Below are 21,639 nucleotides of genomic sequence, written 5' to 3'. Positions count from 1 at the left end.
GCGCTGGCGGCGAGGCCCCCTCTCTCGTCGCCTGAGGAGGAGGGAGAAGCCGCCGCCACGACGACGGAGGCGACACTTGCCGGCTGAGGGAGTTTGTGAGAAGCCGACCGAGCCGCCCTTCTTCGCCATGGTGAGAGCGGCGGAGAAGCGAGGGGAGGGATGAGGGGTTGCGGGGGGGGGGCTCCGCTGCTGCCTCCGGGGCTCCTGACTGTGTCCGGCTCTTCTCTCTCCCCGCAGCCCGGCCCCAATCCCAGCGCCACCAACGTGGGCGCCTCCGGCCGCTCGCCCAGCAAAGCCGTCGCCTCGCGGGCCCCGGGATCCACCGTCAGGCAGAGGTAGGCCGGGAGGGCCGCCCGGAGCGGGAACGATGACGTGTCGTCGTCATTATTATTATTATTATTATTATTATTGCTATTAAGGTTGTTGTGGGACTAATAACAGTGTTGTTTAATGAATTTGTTAGCCGCTTTCCCTTTGCTCGGGGGGACGGCAGCCAAACCCCGCTTAAGGGAACGGAAGCGCCTTGGAAGTTTGAGGCTTACCCCAAAACCTGCTGCTTATTATTGTCATTAATATTATTAAATGTATTAGTCACTTTTCCCCTCAGGTTCACAAAAGCCCTCCTTCCTGTCTGGAGTTAGTTGAATTAACTGGAACGTGTCCAGAGGAGGGCAACCAAAATGGTCAAAGGCCTGGAAACGATGCCTTATGAGGAACGGCTAAGGGAGCTGGGCATGTTTAGCCTGGAGAAGAGGAGGTTAAGGGGTGATATGATAGCCATGTTCAAATATATTAAAGGATGTCACATAGAGGAGGGAGAAAGGTTGTTTTCTGCTGCTCCAGAGAAGCGGACACGGAGCAATGGATCCAAACTACAAGAAAGAAGATTCCACCTAAACATTAGGAAGAACTTCCTGACAGTAAGAGCTGTTTGACAGTGGAATTTGCTGCCAAGGAGTGTGGTGGAGTCTCCTTCTTTGGAGGTCTTTAAGAAGAGGCTTGACAGCCATATGTCAGGAGTGCTCTGATGGTGTTTCCTGCTTGGCAGGGGGTTGGACTCGATGGCCCTTGTGGTCTCTTCCAACTCTATGATTCTATGAATTCCTTCACTAGGAGGTGGGCATCGTTTTGTATCTTGGGGGCTCTCTGCCATTGAACTCTTTCCCCACACACCCACAACCCTACTTGTGGGATTAACACAGAGCAGAGACTTAGAAACAGTTCCCGTTTCTATCAAGTTTTTAAAAAACATGCATATATACAGCTCAAAGTATGATTGTGGTTATCAAGCAAATATTAGACAGCGAATTACAGTGACACGAAAGCCTCTTGTTGGGAGAACATGTCATATTTGGTTACTGTTGCTGCATTTCTGTTACTGGTTTCCTTTTTTAGGAAAAGTGCTAGCTGTGGAACAAGGAGTGCAGGCCGTACAACTTCTGCAGGCACTGGAGGGATGTGGAGATTTTATACAGAGGATTCCCCTGGCCTCAAAGTGTAAGTGAAAATATTAAAATATAGCAGTTTTTTTAGAAAATCATTCTTGTGTTCTCCCCAATCTATAGCTTATTGTGAAGCAATTGAATGCATACTATCATTCTGTGTAGTTACATGGAGGAAGAACAATTTTTGTAGTTGACAAAATGTTGGTTTTGAATTATCTTATGTGGTGTGCATGCATATAAACACGTGTGCGCGCCTTAATTTACTAAGTCAAATAACACTGTGCTCTTGGGTATTTGATGTAGACTATACTTAGCAGGCCTGATTAGATATTATGCTGTTTGACTACCCATTGGAGTAACATGAAGCTTTTATGGTTCCCAAACCTTGTAGGTGAAATAATTACTTGAGGTTCAAGAATTCTCTTCCATTTGTAAATTTGCAGTTGCTTTGGGGCATGGCAATGGTTAATTAAGACTTAAAAGGCATTTTTCTTCTTCTGTTAGTTACTTGATCTTCTGTTAATGCAAATCTTTTAGTCAGTAAATGCTACTTTTTAAATCCTGTTATTAAAATTCCATTTGATAACTTTTTAATTGGGTTGGATGTGGGTATCTCACAGTATCTTTAAATACTGTTTATGGTCCACTAATGGTGTTAAGATGCACATGAAATAGCACCAGTGTTTTCCTTGATTTCTGCTCCTCCAGAAGCTAAGTTGGATAGGGCCAAAACAATTCTATGTATAAAAACAGTCTTCTGTCCTTCCCTTTTGTAACCTACCAATCTCCTCATATTTGAATGGATCTTGAGACTTGATATGGTATATTTCTGCACAAGTTTTATTTAGATGTTCTTGCACTAAGCTGGGATTTTACTTGGTGGTATTTGCAAACAGAGAACCAAACAAAGGTGATACAAATGGTGCAGTGTTCATCATAGGGACCCTCCATTTAGTTAATCTTGTGTTGATAGATATATCCTTCATGACTTGGTCTAATCTTTTCTTGAAGTACTCTAAGCACAGCCACTACTGCATTTTGTGGTATTGAACTCTAAAAACATTATGATTTTTAAAAACATTGTTTGCTTGTTTATAACTGCTTTTGTTAGCTTCCTTTGTATTGGCTAGAAAGGTAGGGTAACCATTTTGTTAAATAGCATGTGATTATATAGTTTAAGCTAAAAGCTAATCTATACCTATTGCTGTGGATAATAAATACATCCCCTCCCTTTATTTTCAGTGGTCCTGTTCCAGTTCTCGTTATGAGTCTCCTCTTTATTGCATCTGTATTCATGTTGCACATCTGGGGCAAATACACTCGGTCATAGACTTCACTATATCCCACCTGCCAACTTGAAAACTACGATTTGGACCAAAAGTATGGTAGCTTTCAGAGTTTACTTGGAGTAAAGTCATTTGAGCTGTTTCTCTAGATAAAACTTTTGATTTTTTCCTTAATTGGTTTTGCTGTTGAATGGACTCTTAAACTTTCTCTTAAGAAGGGTTTTTGATTCCTTTCTGTCAAAGTTTATTGCTATTTCCTATGTATACTTTAAAGTGCAAATTATTTCATTAAAATTTGTCTACATAAATTAACTGCTTTTTTGGTCTTTCCCTCTAAATGTCATTTTGGTGGCAATTAAAAAACACACAAAAAGCCAGAAACATGTTTTCAGAGTTTCATATAATATATACATTTGAATGAATAAAGAAAAAAAAGTGTGCTACAAGAAACTACATTGAAGCAGAAGACTTGGCAAAGCCAACAAGAAAGATAAACTCATGAAACACCCGGGATGGCCTTATAGGCACATTTTACAAGAAATTGGTTGATGTTCCCACATCTGCTATGTCTTTTTAATCACCTTAAACTGTGGTACTGTGTTACAGTTCTTTAAAAGCCTGGAAAGAACCCTGGATTCCTTATAGACTGCTCTTGCTCATTGGCCAGGATGCCAAAATAATCTCTAGCATCCTGGCTGATAGGTTAGCTCCTGTATGAGGAGTGCTGGTGAATTAAGACCAGACATGATTTGTGCAGAATCACCATATAACATATCTCATAAGGTACCTCTTTAGTAATTTACTATGTTAAACAATCATGTCAAACACCTTTAGAAGAATTAACATAACACCTTTAAAAGAAAGTTACAAGAAGGAGATTCTGACTAAACAGCAGGAAGAACTTTATGACAGACACTAAGAGCTGTTCAGCAGTGGGATGGTCTCCCTCGGAAGGTGGTTTTTAAACAGGTTGGATGGCCATCTGCCAGGGACTCTTTAACTCTGATTTCTGCCTTGCAAGGAGTTGGAGTAGATGACACTTTTAATGGACTGAAAATTCTGCACATGCACCTTGAACCTGTGCATCTTAACATGGAGAAAGGCACTATTTCTTGCTTTGTATGTAGAAAACATGAAACAAGGGAGTGCAAGTCACATCTGCATCTTCTGTCAGCACTTGTTTGTAACTTCCAAAGCTGACCCGAGTAACACTGAGATATACCCAAATTGTAGTGGGAGCTGCCAATATTCAGAAAACTGAGCTGGGTAAAGGACTGATCCAATAATAATAATAATAATAATGATGATGATGATGATGATTTTTATTTATACCCCGCCCTCCCCAGCCAAGGCCAGGCACAGAGCGGCTTACAAGCAATAATAAAAACAAGTTGAATGATTACAACTTAAAAACAAAATTAAAATACAACATTAAAATATTGAAACATTAAAATATTAAAATGTAGCCTCATCGCAGGAGAAGGAAAAGAAAAAAGAAAGAGAGGGAGGGAGGGAATCAAACTGGCTCCAAGCCAAAGGCCAGGCGGAACAACTCTGTCTTACAGGCCCTGCGGAAAGAGATCAGATCCTGCAGGGCCCTGGTCTCATGAGACAGAGCGTTCCACCAGGCCGGAGCCAGAGTTGAAAAGGCCCTGGCTCTGGTTGAAGCCAATCTAACTTCCTTAGGGCCCGGGACCAGTAGGGTGTTGCTATTTACGGACCTTGAGGCTCTCCGTGGGGCATACCGGGAGAGGCGGTCCCATAGGTACGAGGGTCCTAGGCCGTGAAGGGCTTGAAAGGTCAAAAGCAGCATCTTGAACCTGACCCTGTACTCCACCGGGAGCCAGTGCAGTTTGAATAGCATATAAAAATATGCTTTGGCTGTAATCTCAGTAATACTGACTTGTAAGGCCAGTCAGTGTTTATATAGCTATTTAAAATATACCACCCTTCATAACAAATTTCAGGGCTGCGTACAGCTCAAGAGGTACAAGCACACCACAAATTATCCTCATACTGGAGATGAGGAGAAGAGGGTTGAGGAGGCTGAAATGGAGTTATCTAAGGTAAGGTACTAGAAGTTCAGCTTCAGTGCTTAACACCAGGTGATAATCCTAAAATGAAAGTGTTTGGTATGCCAAGGCTGGGGAAGCTATGAAGTGCTCCTGAATGGCTTGTGGATTTCTAGACATTGGATGTTCTTGGCTGGGGGGAAAACTGAAAGTTGTTATTTATTTAAATCGAACCATGATGGTAAGGGGAAATGTCAAAATAAGATGGTGTGTCCTAAAAGTCAGAAATGGTAAAACATTTGGAATCTCAGATTTATTATTTTAAATATGTGATTTGTACACAATTGCATGCAGTTTCTTAATGTTTTGGCTTGGCAGTAGTTTGTGATCAGCCCAGTTGGCTGGAAGACAGCTGGGGAGAAGAGATTTGTCACAATTCCCAACATGTTAATTGCTGTACTTTCCAATTACCTTAACAAAAATATGCAAATTTGGAGTGGCACATCAGTTAATAATAAGCTTCCAAAGTGCCCTTTTGTGCTATACCAAGTTCTCGCCTTCTGATCTTGGAAGCAGAAATTATATCAACTGGAAAAAGAGATTTCCTCACAGTTGGTTAAAAAAAAAAATCAAATAACCCAACATGTTCCATGGGGAATTCCATGGGTTTTTTGTTATTTTAAAAAAGCAAAATTAGCCTGAATTAGTTGAGTGTGTTTTTTCACTAACAGCAAGTTGTTTTTTCACCTGTGGAAACGGGGTTGGGGGCAAGTGAAAAAGGGTTGGAACTACCCTTCCTCTGCTCAGAATTAATTGCAGCCAGTTCAGGTCCAGCCTTGGCTCTTTTGCTAAGAGCAGGAAATAAAAACAGAACTCTGTGAACTCACCAGGATCCTCAGACTCCAGCTCTTTGAGTTCCTCCCACTTCTCCTGACCTGGCCATTGATTCCAGGACACCTCCACAGGACTCTGGAAAACAGCCTGAATTGCTTACATTTCATCTAATGCCTGCTAAAATAAAAATTAGGCACAACACGTAGGCTGTTAAATCGCATGTAATAGAATAATGGTATCATTCAAAAGGTAGAAATAAATCTATTAGAGTTCGTATATACAATGTAACAGACTAGTGGCACTTTTAGTTTATGTCATTTTTAATATTCTAAATTCACGTTTGGAATTCCATGTTCAAAATTGAAATGGTAGATCTTTTTTGTGCTTTGTGAATATTCTTAAATATAATTGCAACTCTCAGTGAGGAGCCTCCATCGACTGTTTAGTGTGAGCTTGGGCCTGACTTCCATTTTGCATACTAATTACTGGTACTAATTGCCAATAATCCCTCTTGCCAACTGAGCCCTCATAGCTGTTCCCTAGGTTTCTGGAGTTGGGAGCTGAGGGGTCAGGGCTGGGCATCCCCATGTACTGGAGTCATTCCTGTCTTCCTTCCCTTTCCAAATCAAACACTGAACTTGCCATGCTGCAGAGAGTTGGACGCAGTGACTTTCAGGTCCAACTTCTGACACTTCTGTGATTCCGACTAAGAGGCATTTCTTCACCAGCTGGCTGTCTCTTAGGGGGCCAATCTGTTGATCATGTGATTTCCAATTGTTTTCCCTTATGCAAAAGACAGATGTAGATTCACAGAGAGGAGAGAGAGAGAGTAAAAAATGGAAGAAAGATAGCCCTTTTTTTGGCTGCTTAGATTGCATGATTTAAATGCTAGCAGCCAAGCAAAGCTGTTACTTTTCTAGCCCAAGCACAAAGCCAGGAATAAAACAGTACCCCCAATTCCTTTCAGGGATTCCTCCTCTTCCTCCATCGTGTAAGTCGGCAAGCTAAATATTAGAATTAGAGTAATAAGGGTTATTCCATGCACCATACCAAATTCCCTCAGTGGGCTTGGCCCCTGTCTTGTGTATGATCTGCTTAAAAGAGTTCCACTTCTGTCTTCGCCACTTGCATCCATTGCCCTCTGCAGTCGTAAAGCCTTTTCTACAAATCTGAGGGTCTTCTCACACATTGTCTTGAGGTATTCACCTAATAGGTAAAGGTAAAGGTACCCCTGCCCGTACGGGCCAGTCTTGCCAGACTCTAGGGTTGTGCGCTCATCTCACTCCATAGGCTGGGAGCCAGCGCTGTCCGCAGACACTTCTGGGTCACATGGCCAGCGTGACAAGCTGCATCTGGCGAGCCAGCGCAGCACACGGAACGCCGTTTACCTTCCCGCTGGTAAGCGGTCCCTATTTATCTACTTGCACCCGGGGGTGCTTTCGAACTGCTAGGTTGGCAGGCGCTGGGACCGAACGGCGGGAGCGCACCCCGCCGCGGGGATTCGAACCGCCGACCATGCGATCGGCAAGTCCTAGGCGCTGAGGTTTTACCCACAACGCCACCCGCGTCCCAAGCCTATTCACCTAATAGACTTGCCTTTAAAAAAACGTTTCCAACAGGCACCAAAAACAGTACAGTGAAGTTGCCAATGGGCAGGAAGTTCCAGTGTATAGATGCTGCCACACGGAAGAAAGTATTACTCACAGGTTTGGAATGAATAATATGTGGCACTTGTGGTGACATGTGGCGCTCTCTCTGTGCTCCATCTTCAGGAGAGGCTGTGAAAGTGTTAGGCTGCTGTCTGGAAATCGTGACCACAATAAACTGAGACTGAATGGAGGTGTTGTGGATGGGAAGAAACATATTCTAAGTTTTGGGAGGGGTTTATAGGTTGTATACTGATGTATCATTATATATGCATGTATCAAAGTAGTTTACAGCGATAAAACCATACAATAAGACCATTAAAAAGTTTAAAACCGTTCTGACTTGTCACTGGACTTTCACGTGGCTAGGAGTGTTTGTGCCCAGCTTAGTCTGGTTCACCAGCCATGGCCATTCCAGAACCAAGATGGCTTAGCCTCAGTTGCCCATGCTGTGGTGACATCCCTCCTGGACTACTGCAATGCGCTGTATGTGAGGTTGCCCTTGAAGGTGGTATGGAGTCTGTAGCTTCTGCAGAATGTGACTGCGATTTTGGATATAATACAGTGGTACCTCGGGTTAAGTACTTAATAAGTTCCAGAGGTCCGTTCTTAACCTGAAACTGTTCTTAACTTGAAGCACCACTTTAGCTAAGGGGGCCTCCTGCTGCTGCTGCTGCGCCGCCGGAGCATGATTTCTGTTCTCATCCTGAAGCAAAGTTCTTAACCCGGGGTACTATTTCTGGGTTATTGGAGTCTGTAACCTGAAGCATATGTAACCCGAGGTACCACTGTAATAGGATCATTTGTAAGTGGTCCTGAAAGTGCTCTATTGGCTGCCGGTGAGCTACTGGGCTCAACTCAAGGTTAGTACTAGAGGATGACTTGGGAGCCAAGCACCTGAGGGAGTGCCTTCCCCACAAGCAACCCTCTCACATTCCTGCAGTTGTCAGAGGAGACCCTGTAGGCAATGCTGCAGCTGGGCGCTGCCCAGGTGTGTCTCCCTCCTGATTAGGTTTCATGTTCATCAGATCAATTGGTTGCTGAGAGATACTGATCCTGGTAACCTTGAAACCACCAGCTGTGAATGCAGGCAGCATGTAGTTTGGCCTTAGGTAAAGGTAAAGGGACCCCCGACAGTGAAGTCCAGTCGCGAATGACTCTGGGGTTCGGTGCTCATCTCGCTTTACAGGCCGAGAGAGCTGGCGTTTGTCCGCTCCGCAGACAATTTTTCTGGGTCATATGGCCAGCACATGACTAAGCCGCTTCTGGTGCAATGGAACACCGACACCAGAACAGAAACACCGTTTACCTTCCTGCCAGAGCGGTACCTATTAATCTACTTGCACTTTTTGGCGTGCTTTTGAACTGCTAGGTTGGCAGGAGCTGGGACCGAGCAATGGGAGCTCACTCCATCATCGTGCGAACCGCCAACCTTTTGATCGGCAAGCCCAAGGCTCAGTGGTTTAGAGCACAGCACCACCCACGTCCCTTAGCTAGGCAACTAGGTCCCTTCACGGCCTAGGACCCTCGTACCTATGGGACCGCCTCTCCTGGTATGCCCCACAGAGGACCTTAAGGTCCATAAATACCAACACCCTCGAGGTCCTAAGGAAGTTAGATTAACCTCAACCAGAGCCAGGGCCTTTTCAACACTGGCTCCGGCCTGGTGGAACGCTCTGTCTCATGAGACCAGGGCCCTACGGGATCTGATTTCTTTCCGCAGGGCCTGTAAGACAGAGTTGTTCCGCTTGGCCTTTGGCTTGGAGCCAATTTGAGTCCCCCCCCCCTCTTTCTTTTTCCTTTCTCCTCCTGTGAAGAGGCTGCATCCTAATGTTTTAATGTTGTATTTTAATCTTTTTAAAATTGTATTTTAATCAACTTGTTTTTACTATTGGTTGTTAGCCGCCCTGAGCCCGGTCTTGGCTGGGGAGGGTGGGGTATAAATAATTTATTATTATTATTATTATTATTATTATTATTATTATTATTATTATTATTATTAGCTCCACACAGATCTCACGACAACATTCCTGTTGATACCACTGATGCTTGAAAGGAAAACTGGAAGGTACAGAACCAGCCTGATTTGATGAAGAGTTTTTCTAAAATATTGGTGTTTCACTGGTAGGTCAAGATCTGTAACCAGATCATCATAACGTGACCGAAAATATTCACATGGACAGTGCCAGAACCATACTTAGGCAGCAAGTGTAGAGAGTAGGAAGAATGAATGGAATGGACTGAAAAGGCGTGGGGTAGGGAGTCAGAGGGCAGGTTTATATAAGATAAGATGCACATCTAAGATGAAATGTGGGTCCCTTTTGTAGGTTGGGCTTGAAGGTGTTGCTGAGTCTGGAATAGTAGGTGGCCAGTAAGTCAGTGTAAATGAAGGAATGGAAAGCTGGTTTCATACTCAGGGCCACTCTGGAAGCATTTCACAACAGAAGCCCTGCAGCTAATTTGCATGCTTTAGTTACATACGTAATTAAGAAGTACAGCAATTAGCGTGATGGGAAGTCTGACAAGTCCCTTTCACCAGCTGAGGCATCTAGCTAGCTAAGATAGCTGAAAACCTCAGCGTTTGCCAGTTAAAGTTTTCTCCTAAAGCATGCTGAACCATGATGTTGAAGGACTTGAGCCACTCTCCCATTTTAAACCCGTTCTTGTGATGAAGGCTGATCCCAGTAGAAGAGGATTCCTGCAATAGAACATATTTAAAAGCTGTAACTGGTTCCATGAGTACCAGATCTTCTTATACGGCTGAAATACTTTCAGTGCTGCCTAGCACTAAGTAACTGGCACATTAACCAGTCCCAAACAGATTACAGATAATGGTGAGATTCAGTCCAGCTTCTATTACCTTTTGAAGACATAAATGTGCGCTTGAGAGTCATATGCATGTACAGAGTGATTATATACTATTCTCTAAACTCCTCCTTCAATTTATTGTTTGCATATGGTTTCAGATGAAAGTATAATGCATTCAAGCATGATTTGTGCCTTACAATTAATAAACAATTAACCTGGCTCTGCTGAGGTGCTGTTATGCCTTTGTGCACAAAATCTCCCTCTGAGCAGCAACCCTAAGAGCAGGCAATAGAGGGGGGGGGTGCTGCTTTGAGGAGGAAAATGGCGAAACCCTGAGGTGAGACTCTAGTTGCTCTTTTGGCCTGGGTGTAACTAAATCTCTTTCTACGCTTTCCCCTGCCATTGTTTCCAAAGGGAGGGGAAATTAATTAATTAATTAGTATACCACCCTTCATCCAAAGATGTCAGGGCGGTTCACAGCATAAAAATGCAAGATAACACAAAATACATAATTAAAACAAGAACCCAAACAAGAAATGTGTTTAAATGAAGAAGAAAGAGAAGCTGAAAATGGGAAGGAAGACACAGTATTCCTCTGCCCTTATTTCTGCCCAGCTGGCTCAAGTGCTGGTGAACCATCTCTGTGTTTTGCCTCACACACCAACCTAAGTGTCCATTGTGAAGAAATGTTAAGGCTGGTGGCAGGGAGGGAGGCAGGCAGGCCGGCAGGCCGAAGGAGAAACATTTGAGACCAAACAGATGACAGCTCTAGTGCACATTGACAGTGCTTTTAAAAATGCAGCCCCCAAAGCCAAATTTGGGTCAGTGATTCACGGGGGCCAACCCCTAGTAAGCCATGACAATTGGAATGCATGGGAAAAACTGACTCTTTTTAAATCAACCAAATCCTTGACAATCTACGGATGATGCTCCTTGAGCAGAGTGGTCAACACAGAGGTTTGTCCCTTTTAGTGGCTTTAAATTCACTGCCTGCACAATGCAATGTGATGTGCATTAAACATACCACCAAAGAATGTGAGAAATGGTCACAGGCGCTCCCCATCATCCATTCTAAGCAACGGTGCAGAAATAAGGCTGTAACTGTGGGAAAATTGGACTGGTACATGTGTCTAATCACGCTCTGCCCCATGAACTTTCTTGCTAGCGTACTATATCTCCATTTGATCAATTTCCACTAGAAATTCCCAGTTTCTTAGGATTTGACTTCTGCTGGCAGCTGTAACTTCACGCAAAGTGTTTGTCACAGAAGCAACCACAAAGGGGAATGGAAACTATATGAAAAGATCAACTTCTTACACGCTCAGAGACCTCTCTTACCGGATACTCTTATTCTGGATGTTTAGCACCGCTTGATGCAAGACGACTTCCCTCCGTCAGCATCACCTTAAGAATGATTTTTCACCAAAGCCTTCCTTTATTGTGGATCTGCCCTCTGAAAACCACCTCTGTGCCTAAGAGTGGTCAGATAAATTGTAGTGTGGTATATATAATTCTTCGGGGATTCCCTGTACACTTCCATATATATATAATAAATGCTGGTTCCGGGATTATTACAGCTTGGGTGTTTGCTGTTCTTTACAAAGAACATATTACAATTGGCCTAAGAATGAGCGATAGGTTTTTGTACACTTCTTTCAACATCACAAAAAGGCACGGACATTTTGATATTATGCAAATTATCTAAAGTCAATGATTTACTGAAAAGCAGATGAAAATATTTAATTGGCTTACAGGCATAAGATGTTGTAATATTACGTTGAGGCAATTTTTTTTACAATCAATGGGAAACAATGGCATAGTTTTTATTGAGCACCATTTTGTGGCATTTAAACTAACGAGACATGCATGATACATTATTAGCGGTCAATTATAATTAAAAAAAAATACTTTTTATATCTTACATGATCATTTGTACCCTATGATACGCTTGGCTTATGTGGATTCCCAGCGTTTCTCCAGTTGACAGGTTGTGCTGCAGAATTGCAGCCGAAGGGATTCAAAACAGAATTGGAAACAAATGCCGCCTCCCATCTTGGAGCAGCTTAAAGCCGCAAAGCAGCTGAGCCAAAATGTATGGATCCAAGAGGCCCTCCCGTTTAAATGGCTTGTCAGATACAGATGAAATCTGTATTTATTTCTCTTTCACGCACATACCTTCCAATCTCTTTATGAAGTAGGTGCCCTCCAAATTCAGCTGAAGACCAGCATCTGTCATTTGATGTCATCTGCAGATGGAGCAACTGTGTCCTGCACAGAGTACAGCTGTCCATCTCTGGCACTCAGGTGATGAATTGTTCGCTGCAAGCCAAGCTATTAAGTGCTGCAGGTGGGCCCCGTGTGAGTAAATGGGAATGATGTACCGTAGTTATGCATAGAGATACTGAAATCACTCTCACGAGTTTATATAAATTAAATAATCTTCACATTCAGTGAGCCTGTTTCTTGAGGTGTCTACACTGGAGCACTGCACTTTGATAATAAGAGGCTTGCCATGAGTCGCAGGACCCAATGCAGAGTTCAGCATTTTTAAGCCCTCTAATATCAGGTCTCTGGTTCAAATAACACATCAGTCTTGATCTCCCTAGGCAGCCCCCAGCAAAACATAATTGTTCAGCCTCAGCCCCCAATCTGTAGTATGGCAACATAATACTGACCTCCTTTGCAGGGACGTTGTAAGGATTATTGACATATGGGCTGCGCAGTGAATGTTCCAGTGCCAACTATGATTACTTTTGTTAATTTTGTTCAATTTAGTTTGGTGGAAGCGAGAAGTGGCTACTTTATGACCCCATTTAAGCGTATTAGTGGGATTCCAAGCTCTCATTCCTTATTCTATACCTGATGGCCACTATAGGGTCCACCCTTAATGATAGTGGCAGCAGTGGCTTTAAGTTGTAACAGGAAATAATAAAGCTAAGAATATTCCACGTATTGGAAGCAAATGAGGATTGTTGGCCTTATTTTTAAAGGTTGTAAATTCAATTCCTTCTGACCTTTTTGTTAAACAAGTTAAATAGTTTGCTGCTTCTTTCTTCTGGGCACTAATTAATTCTTGTGTTAATTTTCAATTGGAGCAAGCAAGTGACAGTGTACTTTATTAAGCTTTGCAGGTTAAAGGTGTATTTAATAGGAGTGTGCAGAAAACACCAGATTCGCCTTGTTTTTGCAGCGTTTGGAAACAGCCCCATCTGTTTCAGCTCTGCTCTGTCACTCAGATTCAATTTTTTTATTCAGGTTCAGATCTGATCTGTTAAATCTGAAGCTTCCCTCTCCTTTTTCACATAGATGGATGGATTAAATTTGCAGGCAAAGGGCACCCTCTCCACCCAAAAAGGGGGATTAAAGCTGTCAAATTTCAGGTGGATAAACCCCAGGGGGAGTTGTGCACAGAATCCTCAAACTTTTTTTAAAAAAAAAGAATTATATTATTATTATTATTATTAGCCATGTTTCCCCATATGAAGTCTAGAGATAATTGGGGTAGAATGATGCCATCAGTTTTTGGGTTAACTTTATAGTTCCTACCAACGCCAGGCAATGTTAAATTTCTGTGGCTGAAGTAGAATAGATTTAAGCAGTTGGACTCTCCAAATTGCTCAGGTTTGGTTGGATGATGCCCCTGATGTGAAATGTTTCTGAGACACTCAGAATTGAGAAATGATTTCAATACATGCCTTCCTATATAGGAACTGCAGCACTCAGTCAGTTGTTAGAGTAGTCAGTTTAAAGCATATTTATTTACTTGTTTAGAAATTATTTTGTTATTAAATATATAATAAACAAGACTAAGAGAATATTCCAACAATTCAACAATTTCTTTTGTTGAATTCTTAAATCATTTTTATTAATTAAAAATCAATCTTCAGTTTAATTTGGTGAGGTTTAATTTTTTTAAAAAATACAAGTACAAAATATGCAGGAGATTAAATTCTAGAAGCATTTCCCCCTTCTGTAATACACAGGCAGGAATGCTTCTTCTAAGAACCATCTAAGACAGTGTCTGACATTACACTGGCATGCATCATCTAAAAACAGCATGCTTCAGAACTACTGGTTTTATTCGTTTCCAGATTTAATTGGTTAACCAATGAATCAATTAATTGACTCCTTTATCTGACTGGCTGGCTTAGAATAAACAATTAGAAGCATGGCTGTTTGCCCTTGTGGTCGGTCCACTAGCCAATGAGAATGGCTGATAATGTGCCTGAGATATACAAAACTGATAATCTCCAGGCTCTTTGGGAAGCCAATATTTAAACAGGTTTCACAATTTAAGCCAAACATCCCCATTCCATGTTTCTCTATGAAAGTCAAGAACGGAGAAGGTGGTCTAGATTTCTCTGGGAAAGTCTAGTTGGAATACAACACGCATACCAGGCAATGTGTGACATGATCATTATCCCGTCTGATAAACAAAGGGGAGAGAGGTGCTGAGTAGTAAATGGGTGTGCTTGAAGAATGTGCCCTGGCAGCCCTGAAGCCAGTCATCTGAGGAGATCACTTGCTACCAAGCTTCTAGCCCAACCTGTATTACATTTGTGCTGCAGCAGGGATTTCTTTTTCCATCGACCTCCTGATTGTACGAGGGGACTCCAAAACTCGCATGTGAGCAGCAACTGTTTGTCCTCCTCCAAGTACATTGTGGAGCGGAGCCAGCAGAGAGTCTCTTACTGTCCATGCCTGCTGTTCTGTACTGATTAGGAATTGGATAGCAGCTCTATGAATGTGATGCTGCCCAGCTTCCAGAAGTCATGTGAGAGGGGGCATCAGGAAACGGGAGCTGACGGTCACATCACAGCCACTCCGAGAAGAAATAGCCGTCTAAAAAAAGAAAGGCATTCTGCAGCATGACTGAAGCACCCTGGCCCTAGCCTGCTCAGGCTGGGATTAGAAGTCACACAGCCATAAAGATGCCACTCCAACAGGCAATGCCCATACGTTATGTGCGTGGTGACAGGTCCTACGTTTTCTAGCACTTACAGCAGGGGTCAGTAAACCTCTTCAGCAGGGGGCCAGTCCACCGTCCCTCAGACCTTGTCGGGGGCCAGGCTATATTTTTTTGGGGGGAAATGAATGAATTCCTATGCCCCACAAATAACCCAGAGATGCATTTTAAATAAAAGGACACATTCTACTCATGTAAAAACACACTGATTCCTGGACCGTCCGTGGGCTGGATTGAGAAGGCGATTGGACCAGATCCAGCCCCCGGGCCTTAGTTTGCCTACCCATGACTTATAGCTTAGCCCATGCAACAGCAACCTCTGCCCCCCCCAAAAAAAACGCCCATAAAGGATGTCGCAACAAGCACAAACAGCGCCCAGGATCTGAACTGGAACAGAACGGAACTGGAACTGGAGCAGAAATTATTTGCTGTTGCACCATTTTTCAGCTCAATGATCTTTAACCCATGTTTTGTGTATGTATACTTACCAGTCACCTTCCTTGTTTTTCCTTTCAAAAAGTAGCATCTAGTACAAACTAGTACAAAACCCTTATTCCCATATTTATCAAACAAATTCCAGTTCTCAAAATAACTTTTCAGCATGTCTCCTCTCCCTCTCCCTCCTTGGAAATGAATTATTTGACATAACTATATTTAAGGCATTTCCCATTCTTATTAACATTTAACGGGGGAGGGGGTGTTATTTGGAGACTTCCAAAGAAAAAGGAAAAAAAGGGATAGGCATTTGCTTTTATCTTCTGTGTAACCTAACAACAGGAATTTTCTTCAGGGCAATTTACAGATTCCATAAATATACAAAAAAATAAAGAGGCTCTCTCAGAGCTTTAGTTCAGGAATCGTCTTCCCTATATCTCATAGGTTTTGATGCTGGCTAAAATATTGCATTTAACAAGCTGACACCTAATAACATTTTCCAAATGTCATCAGTGTCTTAGAACATATCACTTCAAACCACATTTTAAAATGGAAGTTGAAAAATAATGAAATTTAAATCCTTAAAACTTTGCTCCTTTATGAAGTGGCCTCAAGCTTTGCTTTAAGTGGGCATGTTTTGTGTCGTACTAGGATCCAGAAGAGCTGGATTCAAATTCCTTCTCAGCCATGAAGCTCACTGTGTGACCTTGGGCCACTCGCTGCCTCTCAATGTACTTGTTGTCAAGATAGAATGGAAGAATGGATGGGGAGGATGGGACATGAATGCCGCCTGAAGTTCTTTGGAAGAATGTTGGGGTATAAATATCATCATCATCATCATCAACGGCAGCTTTGGTCTCTGTGTTTTCCTGGCATCACATAGCAACTCTGCCAATGGCTATGGAGAGCTTGCAAGCTGAGCGATAGAACCCAAACTGTGTTTACTTTAGATTTTGCCCCCCGTTTTTTATGAGGGCAAATTGGCAATATGAGGTTTTTTTAAATCATATGTTTTAGTTTGGCACCCCATTAATATGACTACAATTATGGTACAGTGGTACCTCGGGTTACATACGCTTCAGGTTACATACGCTTCAGGTTACAGACTCCGCTAACCCATAAATAGTACCTTGGGTTAAGAACTTTGCTTCATGATGAGAACAGAAATCATGCTCCAGTGGCGTGGTGGCAGCAGGAGGCCCCATTAGCTAAAGTGGTACCTCAGGTTAAGAACAGTTTCAGGTTAAGAACGGACCTCTGGAACGAATTAAGTACGTAACCAGAAGTACCACTGTAATTGCTGTTAAATTACATTCATGCAAATTCTGGGATCAGAATTAGTACGTAAACGTGTAAATTGCTGCATTATCCTGCTTCACTGTTGGAAATATTTCTTCAGGATATGCTGATAGGTATCTTGTAAAGTCTAACAGATTTTTGAGAAGAGTTTTTCCTCTCTTAAAAGACCCACAATATCACAGAAAGAGAAACCGTGCATTTTGTGAATTACTTAGGAAGGTTGGTAGATGGTGCTAGAGGATGCTCGGGATCCACATTAAGCCCATTGTAAGGCAACTGCTAGTTCTGGAAGCTTCCCTGTTTCACGGGAGGAACCAAGGTCCTCTGGCCCCCTGGGCAGAAGAGAAGGCGCAGCTCTTATTAATTCAAGCTCAAGTGGCAATAAACGAGGTTTGTGTTTGATTAAGAGATATATCTTCCTCTGTTGGATGGCTCTGCCATGTGTTGCTCACCTGACAGAATATAGATTGAATTGTTTATGATGTCTGACACAACTTCTACTTTCTTCTGAGATTCTCTAATTCAGCATCAGTCATAATTTTCAAGAAGGAAAGAAAGAAACAAGTAACTTCTATTGCAACTAATAAGTAAAAATGGCAAAAGATGGGGTTGGACGCCTTTTAGGAAAGAACAGAAGACACCCCCTACTTTTCAAATCAGTTGTGAATATTTGTTGGAACATACTATGTTTTTGTTTATGCTGGAAGCCGCCCAGAGTGGCTGGGGCAACCCGTTCAGATGGACGGGGTACAAATAACAAAATTACACACCCTCCAACATTTCTCCGATGAAAATAGGGACACCCCATCCACAATGGTAATTTTACTATTTATACCCCACACATCTTACTGGGTTGCCCCAGCCACTCTGGGCAGCTTCCAACATATATAAAATAATAATAAAACATTAAATATATATTTTAAAAACCTTCCCTACACAGGATTGCCTTCAGATGGCTTGGGAGGGTCAGATAACTCCATACCCTCCAACATTTTTCCTATGAAAATAGGGACATCCTAAGGAAAAGTGGGACATTCTGGCATCAAATCTGAAACCTAGACAGCTTCTCTAAATCAGGGATATCTCTGGAAAATAGGGACACTTGGAGGGTCTGAAATCATTATTATTATTATTTCTAGGCACCTCACTGTTTCCACTGTGCTCGATTCTTTTGTCAGTGGCCACACAACATTCTCCTTAACCAAGTGGCAGCCTCCACTTCCTTCCAATTAATTCAGATTTCCCTGGTCTTCAGATAATCCAGTTAAGGAGGGGAGGGAATCCAGCATAAAATCATGCATTACCTGAGTGACGTGCATTGTGAGTTCACATTTTGAGTGAGCTTTTTAAAAAATGTTATGTAGTGACGTTTTAGTGGCTGCTCTCTGTGGTCACACCCCCTACTTCCAATTGCCCACCCCCACAACACAATTTAGCACAATTTTGTTTCAATCAACTGAAAGGGAAAAATGCAGCATGCCTATTTCCATTGGTTGATGCTGAAGGTATGTTAACAATGTGTGTGTGTATCAGCATTGCTCAAAATTGCTGTTGTGCAAACAGTGATATCAAAAATAAAACTAGCCCTTTAGAATATAAACAGGAATCAGCTTGCTGTCTTAAAATACAGATGATGATAATCACATTACTATTAGCACTGTCAATTCATCTTCAATATAATGAAGAATGGGCAGTTAAACCTTGCTGAGAATTTTGCCCTCTCTACTAAGATCTCAGTCTTCCTATTGAAACATGAAATAATATCTCTGGGAAGGGATGCTGTTTGAGAAATCCAAGTCCAAATCTCCTTTGGGTGCATGGAATTAGCCTCATTGTCGTTTCAACTCAACATTATTTAGGCACACAGTTAAGGGCTTAGTCTTGTGTTTACAGGTATGTGAGTGAAATGGCAGAGCAGGGAGAGAAATGTGATGTTTAAGGGGGGGGGGAGCAATCCCACAGGGGATACATCTCAACGAACACAAAAGCTGTCAATAGTAAAATCACCACTGGCTTACAAAGAAAGATGCAAAGTTGGGCACTGAACTTGTCTGAATTTTCAGGGTGTAGTAGAATCCCAAGAATGGCCATCTGAGTTTATTTCCTGGAAGTTTAGTAAACTGTTACCATCATCATAATTCCTCTAGCAATTCTATTACCTTTTAAAATTTCTGTCGGCAATTGGGCTGATGCTTTCAGTGAAGTCTCTGTGCTGACCCTAATGTGTCTTTACCAAGTGGTAACCACAAATTTGGATCCTTACATGGTATATAATTAGGTTTATTGTTTTCAGTGCATCTCTCACGAAGCAATTATCAGTAGTGTGTTTCAGTTCTCCATTCCATTATCTATCCTGTTGCCCAAAGGAAAATTACTTATCGCAAGTCAGCAACGACTATATTGTTCTCTTGACTATATTGTTGTTTTCAGATGCATTTAATTCAGCATTTTTAGGGGGGCAGGAGGGATACAAACAAAGCAGTAGGACAATGTGCAGCTTGTTGTACCAGATTGCTTCAGAGCATGGAAGGTCTGCCAACCAGCGGAGAGACCCTTGTCTTTACAGAGCAGGAGGAAGGCTAACTATTAGCCACAGTATCTTGAATGCTGGAGACATTGCCTCATGTCCGTGCCTGAGGGAGTTTCACACTGTTAAGACCGAAACACATTCTAAAGCCAATATTTCGTTCCTTTTATCAGTACTTGCATGTTACAGAGAATCAGAATATAATATTTGCTGTAATCCAAAGTCCACCTAGCCCAGCATTTTGTTTCCCACCCCCCTCAGGAGGCTCACAAGCAAGGCATGGAGTGATCGTAGATCACAGATCCTAGAGTTGTAGAGTTGAAATGGACCCTGGTCCAGCATCTAATCATGCTGAGGAACACTGCCATCGAACATGGAGCTTCTGTTGAGCTTTCATCACTAATAGCTGATGATAGACCTGTCTTTCATGAATTTGTCCATTTTTAAAATAAAAGCTATCTATCTATCACCATGTTTGATGACACTTTAATTCAATAATTGTGCATTGTGTGAAGAAATGCTTTATACTGCCTGCTCCAAATCTGCCAATAAACTTCACTGAGTGATCCCAGGTTGAAAGATGGCGAAACATTTCCCAATTGCTCATCTTTTTCCCCTATTGAGGGAAATATCTTAGCAGAGGTGCCACCACCAGTTTCTAAAAAAATTCAGTCGTGTCATTTAGTGAGTGTTTTGATGGGCACTGTGGCATTATGTGGCATTATGATATCAGCAGTTTTGTTTTCAGTTGTTTTCCTAATGATTCCTAGCATGTAATTTACCTTTTTCACACTGAGTTGACATCTTCACTGAGCTGTCCACTAAGGCCTTGTTCCTGGTCAGCTACCGCCAGTCCAGACTCTATGAGCACATATGTAAAATCAAGGATTTTCTTGCCCTGACATGCATCACTTTACATTTGTTTACACTCAGTGGTGACTGGCAGCCCTGGACCTGGAGGAATGGCCTGTCTTCTCAAAGGTAGAGATCAGGTTGACTGTTCTAATGGGGAAACTAAGGATAGAGTTGAATGTGATAATCGTTAGAATTCCCACCATCTCAAAAACTCTTTATCCAATTCACCAACAATGCTTTGCAAATTTTAAATTGTGCATTAGAAATGGCAACATTTGGTGCAGTCATTAATGGAGATTTGATTCAGCTTTGTTTGCTTGGCACCCCCTGGCCAGCAACAAAATGAAGAGGAATCAAGTTCTCTCTCTTCCATCTGTTTCCTTTTACTCTACCGTTATCCATGTATCAACACACAAAGGAAATACTCCTGTTCCTGCATCTGATTTTAACATCAAAAATACTATAGTGAAATCAGTCTCTGAATGTCAGTCATTATATAGTCAAAATGACATCATCCATGTACAAGAGGGAGGTATCAGCACGTTTAGGAGAACCCAAGGTCTGTGGAACAACAATAAAAACCCAAGGGCAGTAACCCCAAAGCTTTCTTAATATGACCAAGTGTCTGATCATGGGAGAAAGAAGACCACAGGAAGGGGAAACAGAATGGGATTGCCTAGAAGAGAGCTTTGCTGGCTGGCTGGAACCCTGAACAGGAAACTCCACACTGCAACATTGGGGTGTGTGTGCAGGTGTCACAAGTGGGACCCACAACAAAATGTTTCCATGTGGAAAGTTCTGGGTTCTGGCCAATGGTCACTGCAGAGACAGACTAGATTATCAGGTTATTTTTTTAGTTTAATTTACTAAAGGGCACTTCTTACCTGTTCTTGCAACATCCAGTCTTAGGTTCACTTAGACATCATAAATTCTGTGACCACATTTTCCAGTGGTTCAAAACTATCTACTCTCATTAATCATTTTTGACCACAACAAAGGATAGTTCAGGCTTTACAGGCAGAATACATTGTACAGCAAACACAGTCAACTGGTATGTCAAATAGACAAACCTAATTGTGAATATGGCTGGCCTCCATCATATGTTTTTTAATTGGAGGATGTAAGACATGGAATGGGACGCGGGTGACGCTGTGGGTCAAACCACAGAGCCTAGGACTTGCCCATCAGAAGGTCAGCGGTTCGAATCCCTGCGACGGGGTGAGCTCCCGTTGCTCGGTCCCTGCTCCTGCCAACCTAGCAGTTTGAAAGCACGTCAAAGTGCAAGTAGATAAATAGGTACTGCTCCAGCAGGAAGGTAAACGGCGTTTCCGCGCGCTGCTCTGGTTTGCCAGAAGCGGCTTAGTCATGCTGGCCACATGACCCAGAAGCTGTACGCTGGCTCCCTCCGCCAATAAAGCGAGATGAGCGCTGCAACCCCAGAGTCTGTCACAACTGGACCTAATGGTCAGGGGTCCTTTTACCTTTAAGACATGGATAGCAACACAGAGGAGGAAGACAGCTGTGTA

The 21,639-nt window shown here is 42.5% G+C and overlaps 1 protein-coding gene across 1 annotated transcript; it reads left to right on the top strand.

The window, feature by feature from the left end:
- Window position 1: 1 nt before the first annotated feature.
- SEC61B (SEC61 translocon subunit beta) lies at window positions 2-3,043 on the top strand. The gene is made up of 4 exons (XM_028702804.2): window positions 2-130; window positions 238-335; window positions 1,396-1,497; window positions 2,688-3,043. Exons 1-4 carry the CDS (start codon window positions 128-130, stop codon window positions 2,773-2,775), a joined length of 291 nt encoding a protein of 96 aa, XP_028558637.1. The 5' UTR covers window positions 2-127; the 3' UTR covers window positions 2,776-3,043.
- Window positions 3,044-21,639: the final 18,596 nt, after the last annotated feature.

This window comes from Podarcis muralis, chromosome 13 (assembly GCF_964188315.1).
Source record: "Podarcis muralis chromosome 13, rPodMur119.hap1.1, whole genome shotgun sequence".
Classification (NCBI taxonomy): domain Eukaryota; kingdom Metazoa; phylum Chordata; class Lepidosauria; order Squamata; family Lacertidae; genus Podarcis; species Podarcis muralis.
The sequence above is the reverse complement of the archived record's forward strand: the minus strand, read 5'-3'. Positions and strand labels throughout refer to the sequence as shown.

Excerpts from the sequence above, each read along its gene's own strand:
- SEC61B (XM_028702804.2), top strand. Across the intron at positions 336-1,395 it reads GGATCCACCGTCAGGCAGAG|GAAAAGTGCTAGCTGTGGAA; the intron begins GTAGGCCGGGAG and ends TTCCTTTTTTAG. Across the intron at positions 1,498-2,687 it reads GATTCCCCTGGCCTCAAAGT|TGGTCCTGTTCCAGTTCTCG; the intron begins GTAAGTGAAAAT and ends CTTTATTTTCAG.